This window comes from Raphanus sativus, chromosome 5 (assembly GCF_000801105.2).
Source record: "Raphanus sativus cultivar WK10039 chromosome 5, ASM80110v3, whole genome shotgun sequence".
NCBI lineage: Eukaryota > Viridiplantae > Streptophyta > Magnoliopsida > Brassicales > Brassicaceae > Raphanus > Raphanus sativus.
Window position 1 is genome coordinate 15,245,804 of NC_079515.1, and position 16,225 is coordinate 15,262,028.

At 27.5% G+C, this 16,225-nt stretch overlaps 1 protein-coding gene across 1 annotated transcript; it reads right to left on the bottom strand.

Annotated features, from left to right (window-relative positions):
* Nucleotides 1-3,714: 3,714 nt before the first annotated feature.
* LOC130494877 (uncharacterized) lies at nt 3,715-4,265 on the bottom strand. The gene is made up of 2 exons (XM_056985700.1): nt 4,208-4,265; nt 3,715-3,962 (listed from the first exon to the last, which is right to left on the bottom strand). Exons 1-2 carry the CDS (start codon nt 4,263-4,265, stop codon nt 3,715-3,717), a joined length of 306 nt encoding a protein of 101 aa, XP_056841680.1.
* Nucleotides 4,266-16,225: the final 11,960 nt, after the last annotated feature.

The window sequence follows — 16,225 nt, forward strand, 5'->3', positions numbered from 1 at the left end:
AAGTAAGTATAATAAACATATATATAATCCTGTTATATATGACAGAAGTTATATAAATCAAGTAAACAAATAGAGAATCAACCTGTGAATTTAAATTAATGGGGATTTTATTGCATCTCTTAATATCAAATTAAATAATATTGTTTTTTATATTTACTTGATTCTTTTTGCTAATTTTACGTTTGACCGTAATTTATGAGAATATAATTGAGCCAATTCAATATATTTTGTTGATTCAATTATTATGGCTTAAACCCTATTAGTTAAAATACCAATCATATTAATAATTTATGCAATAGCCAAAGTAGGAAATTGATATCCGCATGTTAATCAAATCACATTCTAGCTTCGTTTAATATAGGAAAGTTACTAATAATTTATTTAAATTCTCATTACCAATTAAAAATTATACACAAAATTCTAGGGATTTTTTCCATTAATCTCGCGATGTAATATATTTGATTGACTCAATTATTAAGGGTTAAAACTATTAGTTATTACTATATATAACACTAGATTTTGATCTGCGTTTTCAAGAACGGGGTTTTCTTTAGATTGCAAACAAATTTTATAAATAAGTATTTTGGAATTGGTGTACAACATTATGTTACAAAATCATTAGATCAAAGAAGGAAATCTGTGTAAAATTATATAATTTATAAATTAGTTTATATGAGATTTTGTTTGTACACTCTTGTATAAATCATTTTAGGCATGGACATAATCGAATCTGGATTCATGGAAAATTACAAAATTTGAAAAACAATTTCACCTACGGTCTCTGATCGATTATGGATCCTACCCGAAACCCAACTGGGTATCCAAAGAACTTGAAATGTTTGTGGATATTAATTATATTTGAGTATTTCAGATATGTATTCGGTATTTCGAATGTGTGTTCGGTATTATGAATACTTTCTTAAGTTTTGCATCCAAGTTTTCAGTTACGGTTTCGAGCTTCAGATAAATTTTCAATTTAAAAAAAAAGTAATTTGGGTATTAAAAATGTTTTAAGGTATTTTCCGTTCATTAGGTCAGATTTATGGTAAAATTTTGTGTTTATGGGAATTCAAATATTTTCAGGCATTTGTTTGTGTTTTCGAGTATTTTTGTGTTTCAGTATTTTGGATACGTCGAGTCTTTTGCGAATCCTAAAACGAATCCTAAAAATCCCAAACAAATTCCGATCCGTTACGTACCAAAAAATTATAGGTACTTATAGGTATTTGAATTATGGATCCGGACTCCAAAGATATTTGTTGAACTATTTATAATAAGAGGAGGAGCTGCCAAAAAAAAAGAGGAGGCTGAGTGGACGTAGGATCACACAATTTAGGATATTATGGGTGTGATTGGTTGGGATATAGGAGGTGACTTTAGCTTTAATTTTTACACTAGATTTTGAGCCGCACAACCGCGCGGGTGTTAATTTTTATTTTATATACATAAATATTTGGACTGATGATAAAGTAAAAAAAATTAAATGTTCAGAATTAAAATAATAGGATTACATTTAATAAGAAATCAAATATCGGGTTGTTAACCAATCCGGTTTTGTAGGAGTCGATGGTTATATTATGAGTGATATATTATTAAGCCATATTATTAATAATAAATAAATAACAACTGATTTCTAGTGAGAGTTCATTTTTAAAAAAATCACACATGAATTGAGGTTGCAATATTTAAATGTTTTAATATATAATATATTTAATATATAATATATTTAAATGTTTCTTTAAATATTTCAAATATAGTAATATAGTTTACATGTTGTGAAATGTTTAAAACCATCACATGTATTTGTTTCTCGTTATTATATATTTATATTATTGTATTTGTATTTAGTTAAAAACAAATTAATACGTGTATGGAAAAACAAATTTGATAATTATTTTGTATTTAATTTATGTTAAATTTTTACTCGTCCTTTAAAACTGCATTTCATTTTATATTTTTATGTTTCCTCAATTTAAATAATATATTATTGTATATAAAAAACTAAGATATGTTGATTTTATACACGTATTGTAGTTTGTCATCATATTATATTTTAAACATAAATATTTTATATGTATGAAAATAAAATTTATAATCTATCAATTTAATATAACTTTATCGTATGTATTTCAATATTATAATTTTATTTTAACATGATTAATTATGATTATAAAATAGATAAATGTATGAAAGAATTTTTATTTTAAAATTTGTATGAAAGAATTTTTATTGTTAAAATATTTAGATCAACATAATAATTTTCTTTTAATATGATTGATTTTGATTATATAATTGATAAATATGATATAATATTTATTTTTCATTTTGTAAACAAAAATTTATTAGTATATAATAATATTTCAAAACTAATCACGAAATTAGTTAAAATATTTACATTTAATTTTTAAAAATTAAGTTCTGTTAAAATCTTTTTAAACATATTTTTGAAATTTTAATATATGTGTTATTTAAATATAAGTTGGATTCAATATATTGTTACTCTTATCTATGAAATCCCTAAAATATTGGGAAGTTATTGGTTTTAATTAATTAAGCTTTTTATTGTTAGCTTAAAATAAAATGTATAGTTGAATAAATAATATACATATTAAAATTATGAGATTTTAAAAGAGGGCCCAAACTAAAAAATCACACATGAAAGAAGTCATGAATTCTATTTTAATATATAAGATACAACCTTTAAAATCAACAATCATGCTTTATATTGGTTTTTAAAACTACAATAAAAAAAATAGAAAAAAAGTTGTAACAATCTTATTTTCTAAAGCTCTATCTTTTTTGTTGTAGGAAATATATTTCTGTAGCAATAAATTTTAAAGTTACAACACTTAAATCTAAATCAAAAAATTCTACAGCTTAAATCCTACAGTAAATTTTCTACAGTTACAGCTGAAGTAATCACCCCTAATATTTCGTGATATCCGTAGGTTACTGAAATTTTTGGTAGGAAATATAAGTAGATTTGTTTTGATATTTTGGTTGATAAAAATAATTAGGAAAATAATGTATTTGTGTCGTAATAAACCAAATAATTTAGTTATTCTCTGTTTTCTATTTGGCGAATTGTATCTCTAATATATTATTAACAAAAAATTGTAGAATATATCTATTTAGCATATTCACAAAAAATGGAAGGTCAACATGAGACATCCAAGGAGCTTTTTTCATTTTCATAGACAGAAGTTTGATCATTGGAAAGATGGAGTGTAATGTTTCATAGTTGATAGCTCAATAGAATGATATAATTTCGGTATATTGTGTTAGATCAGTAATTTTTAATGTTGAGAATAATGAGAGGTTTAGAAGTTGTTGGTGGATCATAAGAATGATATACTTTGGTAAAATTATTCAGAAGTCGGTAAATATGCGGTATAATGTAACCGATTTTGAGGTTAATAACAAAAAGAGTATTCAAGGGTTTAATATATGGTATCTACATTAGTGAGCCAAAATCAGTAACAATAAAACATAAGGTAAGACCAACTAATATTAAATCTATTGAAATGGTCCAAACAACTTTTTAAATAGATTTTTTAGATTTCCTTTTAATAGTATTGATTTTTGATTATTATTATAATTATCATGTAACGGTTGATGCATAAGATAAGCCATACAAATATTAGAGCATATACGTTCACATTTATTCAATAAAATAAGCTCAACTAGACCTTATCCAATGCCTTATTTCTTCTATTAACAATTTGGATTTTCTGGATTACAAGGTTTGACGCAATTGGGATCATACGGGTTACAAACCGGGTCATGAATATTTCCGCCACCTCTATTAATTGTAACCATGTCAGGTTGTTTCATGACGCAATTTGGATTTTCTGGATTACAAGGTTTGTTACAGTTTGGATCATACGGGTTACAAACCGGGTCGTGATAATTCCCATCGCCTCTGTTTGGAACAATTGTCCTACCCTCCACAAGATCTTGTCCTAAAGATGTGATAATATGTCAGTCAATCAAAAATTATAATCTCCATCAATAGATTTTACTCTTTTTCTTGATTGTAACCTATCACAGAATTTTAATTACATATAGATTATCTTTTCTTCTTTTTGTAAACATATATGATTCCATCTTAAAAAAACATATATGATTCCATCGTTAATGTGTTAAACTACAAAGAGTGAAGAGTGTTTACGAAAATAGCTACAGAATGGGAAGTAGATTTACTTACGAAGGACAAGACAAAGAAGAGCAACCAAACACACAAGTTTAAAGGAAATGTTCTTCATTTTCCAAAGAAAAATATTATAATTTTGCTAAAAGTTATTCATCCTTCTTTATAGTGCAATTGTGCGTTATGGTTTGGCCAGTATATATTGAAGAATTAATATTAGATTTGATTTGACCATGAATTTAATCTAATAAGGAAAGCATGACTGAAATATGGAAATATTTGACCATGAATTTGACTACATAAATTTCTGTAGATCTTCTATAAATTAATAAATATAATAAATAAATATTCTATTAACATTAGATCAGTTCACAATGTGAAACAAATTGATATACTATGACAAAATTGTATATAAAATTAAAACTTTAATTTAATAGATTATATATTTAATTTGTTTAATCTGTTTTACATAGTACATGTTCATGATATTTAGTATTTCAAATTTATTTATCGTCGTAATTTCATTATATTTTAGCGATTTTTTGTGTATGTTTTTTTTTTGTTTTGTCCATATTTTACCATGTGGTTAGTATTTTATTTTCTTACTTTTGTTATATTAGTTTTTTGTCAACTATTAGTTTATCAGTTATAAGTTTACATCTACATTGTTTTATTTCAACTAACAAATATATAATTTTATATTATCTATTTTCTATTACAATTTTTCTTTTGATAAAATTAATATACATAAGAAACATTTAAATATATTTTTGTTGGTATATTAATTAAATTTTTATAAATATTTATTGTAAAATTTTAAGATGCTTGTTGAACCCCTAAAATATTAAACACGGAACTTCATGTACCTTATGAATTCTAACCAATTAAGTATAAATGTTTTTCTTTATTTATTCCAAGACCCATAAACAAAATGCAGTATTGTAGGCAAATATTCTTGGTAATGATTTCTTTGTTTGGTAAATGGTAGATATAAGAACACAAAAAAACATTTAACTTTTACTCTTAATTGATTCGAATAATCTAAAGTGAGAGTGGAATATTTAACACATAGTTTTTATTCTACATCAAACTACGCAAAATGAATGCTTAAGAAACTGATATCACATTTTTTTCAATGATTTTTTTGGAGTTATCCTTCACAGCCCCATATTATATCCCATGAATTCTGACTAATGAAGCAGAGCTTCGCTTTTTAGTTATTTCATGTTCCATAAGAATAATATTGTGTAGACGACTGTCTTCAGTAATGATCTTCTTCCTTGAAAAATAGTAGGTATGCATGAAAACATTTAGGGGATGTATTCAATCTAGAATTTGAGGTGATTTGATTTTTAATGAGGTTTTAGATGATTTTAATGAATTGCAAGATTAAAAGAATATTTTGTTAAACCACTCTAGAATATCACATAAACCATTATCTAAGAAACTCCACGAAAACACTTTAAAATCACTTTAAAACTTAAAATCTCCACAACTTCAATTATTTTCAGTAAAATTGGATTTCAGAGTAATTTATCAAATGTCAAGTTCAACAACACTAGATTTTAAATAAGTTTTTAAAATCCGTGTTTGAATAACAGTGAATTTTTCATTTTGATACAAATGATCTAAAACTCTCGACTGAATACACCCCCTTAACCTCTACAATTAGTTCATTCAAATAATCCAAAGCCAGGGGAAAATTTAACACAGTTCTCATTCCACATCAAACTCATAACTACATAAAAGTTCTACAACTTCTTTATTAACTTCCCCTTTATTTGATGAAAATACAAAATCCATCTATTCTCATTCCACATCAAACTTGTAACTACATAAAAGTTCTATAACTTTTTACTAACCTCCTCTTTGTTTGATGAAAATACAAAAAAACATTTAACTTTTATTGTTAGTTGATTCAAATAATCCAAAGTGAAAGTGAAAAACTTAACATATAGTTTCATTCCACATCAAACTACATAAAAGAGGCAAATGATATCACATTTTTCTTTAATGACTTTTTGGATATAGCATTCACAGCCCCATCTTATATTCCATGAATTCTGACCAATGAAGTAGAACTTCTCTTTTTAGTTATTTCATAGACCATAAGAATACTATTGTGTAGATGACTGCTCTCAGTAATGATCTCTTTTTTTGGCAAATAGTAGATCTGCATAAAAAACATTTAACCTTTTACAATTAGTTTATTCAAATAATCTAAAGTCAGTGGAAAATTCAACACAGTTCTTATTCCACATCAAACTCATAATTACATAAAAGTTATGTAACTTCTCTACTGATTTCCATCTATTTGATGAAAAACAAGATCCAACTGTAACCTCAATGCAACATGAAATGAGTTATCCAATAGTTGTTGAATGTATGCAGCGTCAACATTTTCGTAATGATCAAAGTCAATTTAATACGTTGTCATTTATCTCCTCCATCCTTGTAAAATGTTAATACATAGAATCTAATTAGATAACTATGAAGATGCAAAAGTTTATCACTATTCCATGTCGTGTTGTTTACACTTTCAACATTCCAAGGTCTTTAATAAGTCTAAAAGTTTTTTTCTTTGAAATTGGAAAGTGCTAACTCTTTTTTTTTCTTAGGCTTCACTTGATTCATCAAATCATTGTAAGATAACTCAAGTTGATTATTAAGATTCTCTATATCGTAATTAGCTTGTGGAAAATGATAAAAACAGATAGCCCAACATATCTCTACATTGGAAGATGATTTGACTTCACCATTTTTACTACATCATAATGTTATTTTTATTTTGGTTCAAAAAATCTAACAACAACAAAACTTAAAATTAGAAAAAAATAAGGAAACAGAAAGAAAAAGTTAAGATATAATATTAATATAACTGTTAAAAACCTTAGATGTTATAATGTCATTTGTTTATTTATGAATCATTGATTATTATTACAAAAGATTCAAACTGATTTGAGACATTCTCTAATTTGCCCAATTCATGAACTTCAATATTTTCTTTGGTCATTGGTAGATATAACAAACTGAAAATGAAGTGGATATGTACAGTTTAACAGAACTAATTCAAATTTCCTAAGCCAGATTAGAGAAGGTAAGATCTATAACAAATACACCTTTTTGATCATTAAATCTTTGAGAAAATGATTCAAATTTATTATTTTTGTCATTAAATCTTTGAGAAAATGATTCAAATTTATTATTTTGAACATTTTGATTTATATTATTTTGGTTAATAGTTGAAGATGATGGAGATCACTTTGAAGTAACAAATGTGATGTAATTGAAATATCTTCATAAAAATTCTTATTTATTTATGATATTGTAATGAATCAATTAGACTAAGAGTATGAATATGCATTATGTCATACATTTAAAATTATATTTTTTTGTGTATTACATGAATTTAAAACAATTTAGTTATAGATATCATGATCTCAAAAGAAATGTGTTTAAATTAATATTCATAATAATATTTCCTATTAAATTTAGATTCATTAAATATGTGAGAAGATGAATATATTTGATTATCTTGATCATATCAATTTATTTATTTTTGCTAATAGTTGAAGATGATGGAGTTCACGTTGAAGTAGCAAATGTGATGTGATATAAATTGAAATAACTTCATAAAAATTCTTATTTGTTTATAATATTGTAATGAATCAAGTAGACTAAGAGTATGAATATACATTATGTCATATATTTAAGAATATACATTATGTCATATATTTAAGACTATCTTGTTTTTTTGTATTACATGAATTTAAAACAATTTAGTTACAAATATCATGATCTTAAATGAGGTGTATCTCATAATAATATTTTCTACTAAATATTGATGTTCAAGATAATCAATTTGAATCATCTTCTCAAAGACATTCAATTTGTATCATCTTCTCATAGATTTAATGAACCAACATTTAATAGGAAACTAGATTATGACTCGCGCTTTAAAAGCGCGGAATAGTTTACTATGAAAATTTTCTTTAACAAACATACAATATTTTGTTAATTTGTAATTTTTCTATATCTCAAATATTTTCCATTTAAATAATTGATTTTAAATTTGAACCGGACCCACGGTCGAACTGGAAAATCTTGTGATTCTATATATAATTCAGTTTGAATTTTATGAAATATTCATTATTTAAAAATCCGATAAAACACTAAAAAATCGCTAAAATCTGAGGATATCCGGTTGAACAGATGACCCGATATGAAACAAATTACTATAATAGTTATGTTCATATGAATATAATTAAATGAAAATCAAAAGAGTATACCAGTTATGTTTATTTAAAAAAGATTAAAAATTGAAATGGGGTATAATTAATCTTTGTGATTTGTCTCACATTGATTATTGCTTATTTTAATGTGTTACTATAAAAATGATCAACTATTTTTGTTTAATTTATTTTGTGTTATGATAATCATTTGATAAAAATATTCTTAAATGTTAAAAGAAAATGCTTATTTAATATATGAGTTTTGTTAAATATTTATTTGAATTTTTTTATATTTTGTTAAAAACAAAAACACATTTTATAAAAACAATTGTTTTGACTACGATGAGTAGCGATATTTTTTAATAAAACTAAAATTAGTTGTTTTTTTTGTCAACTCTACAATTAGTTGTTAAAATATAAAAGATTTGTTTAGAATACGATTTTTGTGGTAACCAATTTTGAAATGATGATATTTACAACGAAACTGTATATAATAACTCCCATATCAAATTTTAAAATTTTCCAATCGAGTTTAGTTTTTATTATTTTAATGGTCCTAGTTATTATAAAAAAATGATTTTAAACATTTTCTGATGTCAATAAAAATCATAATTATATGTTTACAAATGGACCATTGACTATTTCACATGCAATTTTTTTTGGCAAGTTTAAAATTGATATAATAATGTGGTCGTATTGGAAACTTTACAAATGATAATGTTATCATATGTAGAAATAAATATCAATTTGATTAAGTTAATATTTGTTACGGTTCCATGAAATGTCAAAACAATATAAAAGAGGATATACCAGAAATGTGTAATATTTTTCATAACCATATCCATAAAAATAGACTAAACTTTATTTTGTTGGGTAATACTTCACAAATACGGGTATACATGCATATAGAAAAGAAGAAACGTCATAACCAATATCTACAAAAAAAATATAAAATCAAAATTTCCAGAAAAACAGAATTGTGGAGATGAAAAAGAAGATGTAACATGTGTAATTTACTAATGTGTGGGCAATATCTCTTCTTATTTTTATCTATATAATCTATTGGCATTTATTGTTTGGTTACACATCAAGATTAACTACAATGAAATGTTTAGGCTTATATATAGGAAATCTATAGATTTTGTTGCCTACAATAGGAATGGCTAGCGAATTTATTTCAAAAATAATTAAAAAAAAGTAATGGCATTCCATTGTAAATAACTATAAAAATTAAGGGCAAAATCCTATGAGGGATTCTGCTTTAATAATATAGATACTAAATTTTCATCTACCGTATCACAACCTACAAACTTTAAAACACAAAAAAAAAACAATGAGTGCTATGCATTTCAACTCTGGCTTGAAACAAAATATTCTATATGGAATATTATGGTGAAAGTCATAAGACTTTTGTTAAATAATTGTGTTTAGTTTGATAAATGATTGCAAACGATCAATTTTGAAGACACTTTTCACAGTAGTTGTGGTTTTATCAGTTTTTTATTTGTTTCTTTATAAGTTTTTTCTTTCATATTTTATTATTCTATTACTTATGTTTTATTTTATCTTATTTTCATAATTTACTAGTGGGTTTTCTGCGCTTCACGCGGGATGTTTGTTAATTGTGTAACATAATTTTTAATAATTGTTATAAAATTTCATTGTTCATATTATAAGTTAGCACTTTTACGTTTGGACTGCAAAATTCCATTTAAGTATTTCAATTCATCTTAGGTCATTACCATTGTTGTCAAAGAATTCATCTTCATGTTTATAAATAATTTACGTCCTTGAAGCTCAACTATATTTATTGACCATTTAGTTTATAGCGTACATGTATAACTATTTGTTAATTATATGTTTGTTTTTTTTCTTTTGAATATGTATATATCAACATTGTTATATTTTTGAATGCAATTCTAACGTTTTTAGCAGATAAAGAATACATATATATATATATATATATATATATATATATATATATATATATATATATATATATATATTATTTCTGTTTTCTATTTTAAATATTATTAATAAAGTTTATTTTGCTTTGGGTCAAAAATTCAAAGAAACCATTTAGGTAAAGAGCTATCAATTTCTTTGCTAGTTTTTTTTTCATTTTCTTTACAAGTTATGGAAATATAACAGGAGGAAAAAGTAAATGGATGTGTGAATCATAAAGTCTATGGTAATGTTTGAGTGCTTTTTCGTGTTTCTTTTGGGTAAGGAAAAAGATACATAAGTAATTAAAATTACATGTTCAGATACTAGAATTTATATTAAGAAATTGTCCTTTTTATGATTTTTGTAAGCCAGGCTTTGTGATTTGATATTAGATTGTCAAATTATTTCGGACAAACCAACTAATCGCATGACAAAAAGTAAATTCCTACACTAACTCTTCTGGGCTCTCGAACTCTCCTTCTCAATTTTCATGTCTTCCGGTTCGGCACTTGCTTTGTACATGACTACTTTCCTTACTTGCTGCAATCGAACAATCTTTAACTCTCTACTATTGGATTCTTCGATAATTTCTCCATTACAGTCTCCATTGTGGGCCGCTATTTATCATTCTTTTCAGACATAGATCAGTGAGATAAGCCAAACTCTTTTCAACATGTGGATAGTTGTTTCTTAGCTAAGGTCAACGATCATGATAAAATGTTGACTATCAAAAGGATGCTCTTCCACCAACCCAATAGTCTTTCTTTATTCTCTGGCTTGTTCCTCTCAATGGTCATGCTTCTGTTAATGATCTTGTAGAGCACATGACCAAAGCTTAAGACCTTACTCTTTAGGTTAAGATGCCCTGTTGCACCTATTCAAGAGCTGCATAGTCGTGTGTTACAACTTTGGATGAAGTGTAAGACGATAAAGATGTCAGATAATAAATACTAAATGATTCATCATCTTATACTATGTGAACCATAACTAAACATAACTAAAGGCACACCCCAAAAAAAAGCACAACTAACCCAAAAAGGTAAAGTAACATTCAAGACTTACTGCAATCGTGACATGCATATTACCGCCATAAGGTTCCTCTCTTGGAAGCTCCGAATCTGATAATTTTTTAGCCAAAATTTATCATTTAATTAGAGGGATTTACGACTAGATTTATCATTTAAGATATACATCACTTGCCCAATCAAATATACCACACACTATAAATCACATATTGACCAGATTGTGTGTCCTAAATTGGCAAGAACAATCAAAATCATCTGTCATAAACCAGGCTTTTTGTCATGGGGTTTTCTCGGTTTTAAAATTGTACCTTAATCGTGTGTAAATAAGCCAATCCTTCTCTTGTTCTTCTTGCGAGACATAAACCCAATCAATAAGGTAAACAAACTCTTCTTTTGGTCTGTCAATTGTTTTTTCTCATTCCGCTGACAATCTCTAAAAAGACAACATCGAAGTTATAGAAATATGTTAAGTAACCTCTAATTGAATACTCAAGAACCATGTAACCTCTGCATCAATTGAAATGCTATAAGTCGATATAAATTCTAAAAGTGAGCTTTTAACTAAGTTTTGGAATACTCACATTGTTCCTGCAGTCTCTATGCTGATATGTGTAATCTCTTCCACGTTAAGTTTAGCTAGACCAAAGTTGACAAAAAAAGCTAGACGGCAATCAGATAAGTTAATATTTTGAGACTGTTCAAAAAGCAAAATCTTCACATATACAATGGGCCTGGCCAGAATGAATGAAAAAAGTCCATACATTAGATATTCTTTGGACGGGAATAAAATAGAGCCATAGAAATTTTGCAGACGGAAAAAAATATAATAAATGAAGAGTTGACACGTGGCGAGAAAACCCCCCTTCTCTAGAGTGATGTGGACGCATGAGAGGGCAGATATCTCTACTTTATTGTATAAGATATATATATATATATATATATATATACAATAAAGTAGAGAAATTAAAAGATATATATCTTTTAATTTCTTATAGATGTTTACTTTTTTGTTACGGTTTTTAAAATATAAGAAAATAAAATTAAATTTCGCTATATATAATTTATATTTGTATATTTCCTTTATCATTTATTCTTATTTTTTATTTTTTACAATATTAAAAGAAAATGAAAATTTTAATTTTAATTAGTCATTTAATATGCAAAAAGACACTAAAATTATTAATGAAAATTATGTATAACTTATAATTCATTATTGTTAATTTTTTAATTGATCATTCTAAAAATTAATATGAGAACATCACATAGAAAAAAAAGACTTTTCAAATATTAAATAATATTATTAGAAATTTATAGATGATTCAAAAAATATGACGTCTGAAATGCTATAACAATACTTATAACCAACCTTGATAAATAAGGAAACAACAACTAAATTGGACCGCAAGATAGGCTTGTTAGCTAATGGTGCTATGAACAAGGTCATCATGGGATCGAACTAGTGGTATACCGTATTTTGAAGAGGAAAATAAATCTATACCATATTTTCAAAAAAAGAAAAAAGAGAAATTTATACCACTAGTTTGAGAAGCTTATTTTATCTTATTTACATGTAGGTTTTGTACAAACGAAGTAAGAAAATCTTTTAAAGATATTGAGTTAACTACACCTAATGAGAGCCCTAATTAGTAATTTAAACATGATGGAACATAAACAGATCTCAGCATGTCTTTTGTTACTAAAGAAGACGAAAACACCCTTCCCTCTTGAAAAAACGTTCTGACACAGCATGTGAAGTGAAGTGGTGTGTCAGACAAGTACAGACGTGTTCTGTTTATAGGTCAGAGGCTAAATCACGTTTGCTCCAGATATTGAATGACTGTTTGTGAGTTCTCTTCCACAAGAGATAAGCTTTGTTAGTAACCCTGTTCGGAAAATGAGCACTCGGCTCGCCAGAAAAGCGTGACCCAGTAGCACACCGTGGCGTTTTACTCCGATTTGGTCAATTCATATGGAAAAAATAAAATTTCTTTGTTTTGTTGATTTCTAGTTCGAAATCACATAATATGTGATTGATCTGGTCTGTTTATGTTATAATCCACAATATTAACCAGCATCAACAAAGAAATCGTAAGAAAAAAAATTTAAAACAGTTACCAAAATCGCAGAGCACAAGGTTGAAGATGAAGCATTAAAATATCTTATGTTTGGGGAAACTCAGAATATGCATATACACGTCAACATAAAGAGATAACATAAACATAATTTTGTTAACAAATTCATATACTTTGTACATGTAAACCACTATGTTAGCAGTTAACCTAGGATTTAGAAGGTAAATAATACAATGTTTTTATATATACACATACTTATGATGTATCAAAATATAGTTTAATCTATATTGATAACAGATACATATGTTAATATCGCCTAAATCTATACATATCTTACAAAAATAAGATAGTTAAGTTAATAGATACCCGTTAAATAAACAGTTAAAATTTATACAAATATGTTAGCAGTTAATCTAGGATTTAGAAGGTAAATAATACAATGTTTTACATATCCACATACTTATAATGTATTAACGTATATGTTAATATATATTGATAACAAATACATATGGCAATATCTCTTAAATCTATACATATCTTATAAAATAATATAGTTAAATTAATAGATATCTGTTAAATAAAAAGTTAACATTTACACAAATAAATAGCAACTAAAAAATTGTCGGGGGTGTTATGCATGTCGATGGATCGTCAGCCATATGGCTTGCTCAGAAACGGCGGAATAGAGCTCATCACCATTGTCGTGGAAGCAGAAGGAGAATTCGCCGTATGTACATATTAAGAAATCGATCCCATTTCTAATCCCAAAAGTAATCAAAGATGTCATCTTTATCGATGTAGTGATATCCCACAGATCAAATCATTAGCATATGAAGTTATATAGCCCATGACTCTGCATAAAACCTGAAATCTGTGAACATCATTTTTAGTAGCAGTGAACTATCTCACAAACATATTTTGAGTTTCCAAAGATTTTTTGTTGACTTTTAAGAGCATGAAGATGACCAAACGCGCTGGAGAATGGAGGGTTCTCTTCAATGGCGATAATCTTTCCAAAGGTTGAATTCATAAAAACTCCAACACTTCCGATTCAAGGGCCTTCGATAATCAACTCGGTCTTTTTTATGTTGTGATATGAGTTGACACGCTCTCCCAAAGGTTCCTCTACAGCCGCGAATATTGTAGGGGGTAGCTGAAGACCTTCCATCACAAAGAATAAAGATGATCAGAGAGATTGTAATCGGACTCGTCAACCCAATTAAGGTTGACGCCTTCAGCCAAGTTCTCTGTTGGAGAAGAAAGAATGGACAGGATGGTAACCTAATTTGTAGCGAATAATATTAGAGTTAGCAACGACCAAACATGGTATCAACTAATTTCAGAGTTGGAGGGTACCTGACACTCTTGGTCGATATCACTAGGATGACCCGGTATGACATGGAATTTGATAACAGTTAAAGGTTTTTCTACCCTTTGTATGTGCTCAGGCTCTTCTTCTTCACCTTTTCATCATCGCTGTCGCTGTCTGAATCAACGACGACAACCACCGTCTCGTTAGGGACAACTTCCTCTTTTAGTAGACTCAGTCCTCTTAATCTTGTGATACGAGTTGACTCGTTCCAGAAAGTTCTTCGTCGGCGGCGAACATCTACTCCGGAAGGTTTAGATCCAACGATGCCATGGTAGCACCTTCAATCAGATGAGACTAGGCTAAGAAATTTGGATTATGATGTAGTGATAAATGATGGTATCGACAATTAAATTGTGTAGTTGGAGGATTTAAGTTTGAAAGAAGAAAATTGAAGAGGTGTTATTGCAAAAACAAAAAAAAAGAAGTTGTGAGTGTTTAAAAAAAAGAAGGAAGTCGTGATTCTTAAGAAACCTAACGGATGGTAGTGTGTGCTAGAGAGAGATGGTGGACCTCGAAGTTTCTCGGGAAGTCCGACTTGCTGACACACAACAGGGACTAGGAGAGTAGGCGGTATTGTGAGATAGGGACAAAATGGGAAAGAAAATAAGAGGAGTTTGGCTTGGGTAGATACTCAATTTGACCTCATAGTAGTGGTATGTAAGCCAATTGTCTCATTCTTTTAAGATCACCAGGGCGGTATTGCCAATGTTTTTAGGGTATATAAGAGATTGACCAAAATTCAAGTCATATCATTAGATTTAGACTCTTAACGACTGACTATTAAAATAGTAACATAAATAAATAAGAAAAAATTGAGTAGGAACAAAATAACATAAAAAAATATTTTTTTTTTATATACTAATTTTGATAAGAAATGTATTTGTTTGATAGTTTCTTAAAATTAAATCAAAGAATTATATGTAACAAATGTTTTCATAAATAGTACTATTATTTATAAGGAAGTAATAGGAATTGATTATTCTCGTTAATTCCATATGCACCATTTAGAGCTATTTGATGTTGAAATTAAGGAATTATTTTTGTCTGTAGCGATATTAAATCTAGAGTGAATTGGTTTAAAACCAAAAAAAATGATGAAATTAATAAACTATCTTTTTAACGCTGATTTATTATGATATTACAATTATTAGGAACATTACATAGACAATTCGACAACCGACAATACTACCTGTCTTATGAAGATCTACGCCTAACTGCATCATCTGAGCCGTCCTATGAAGATCCATGTCTGACCAGATTTACTTGCACCATGTTGAAGATCTCTTGTAATCCTTCCTTCCATAATCGCATAGTTGCATGTAATCCTTCCTTCCATAATCTGCATAGTTGCCTAATAAATCGCGTTCTCTCCTGGAATTGAGAAAATCTGCAATAAATTGCATAGTCTGGGAGTCGAGAGTCGAACC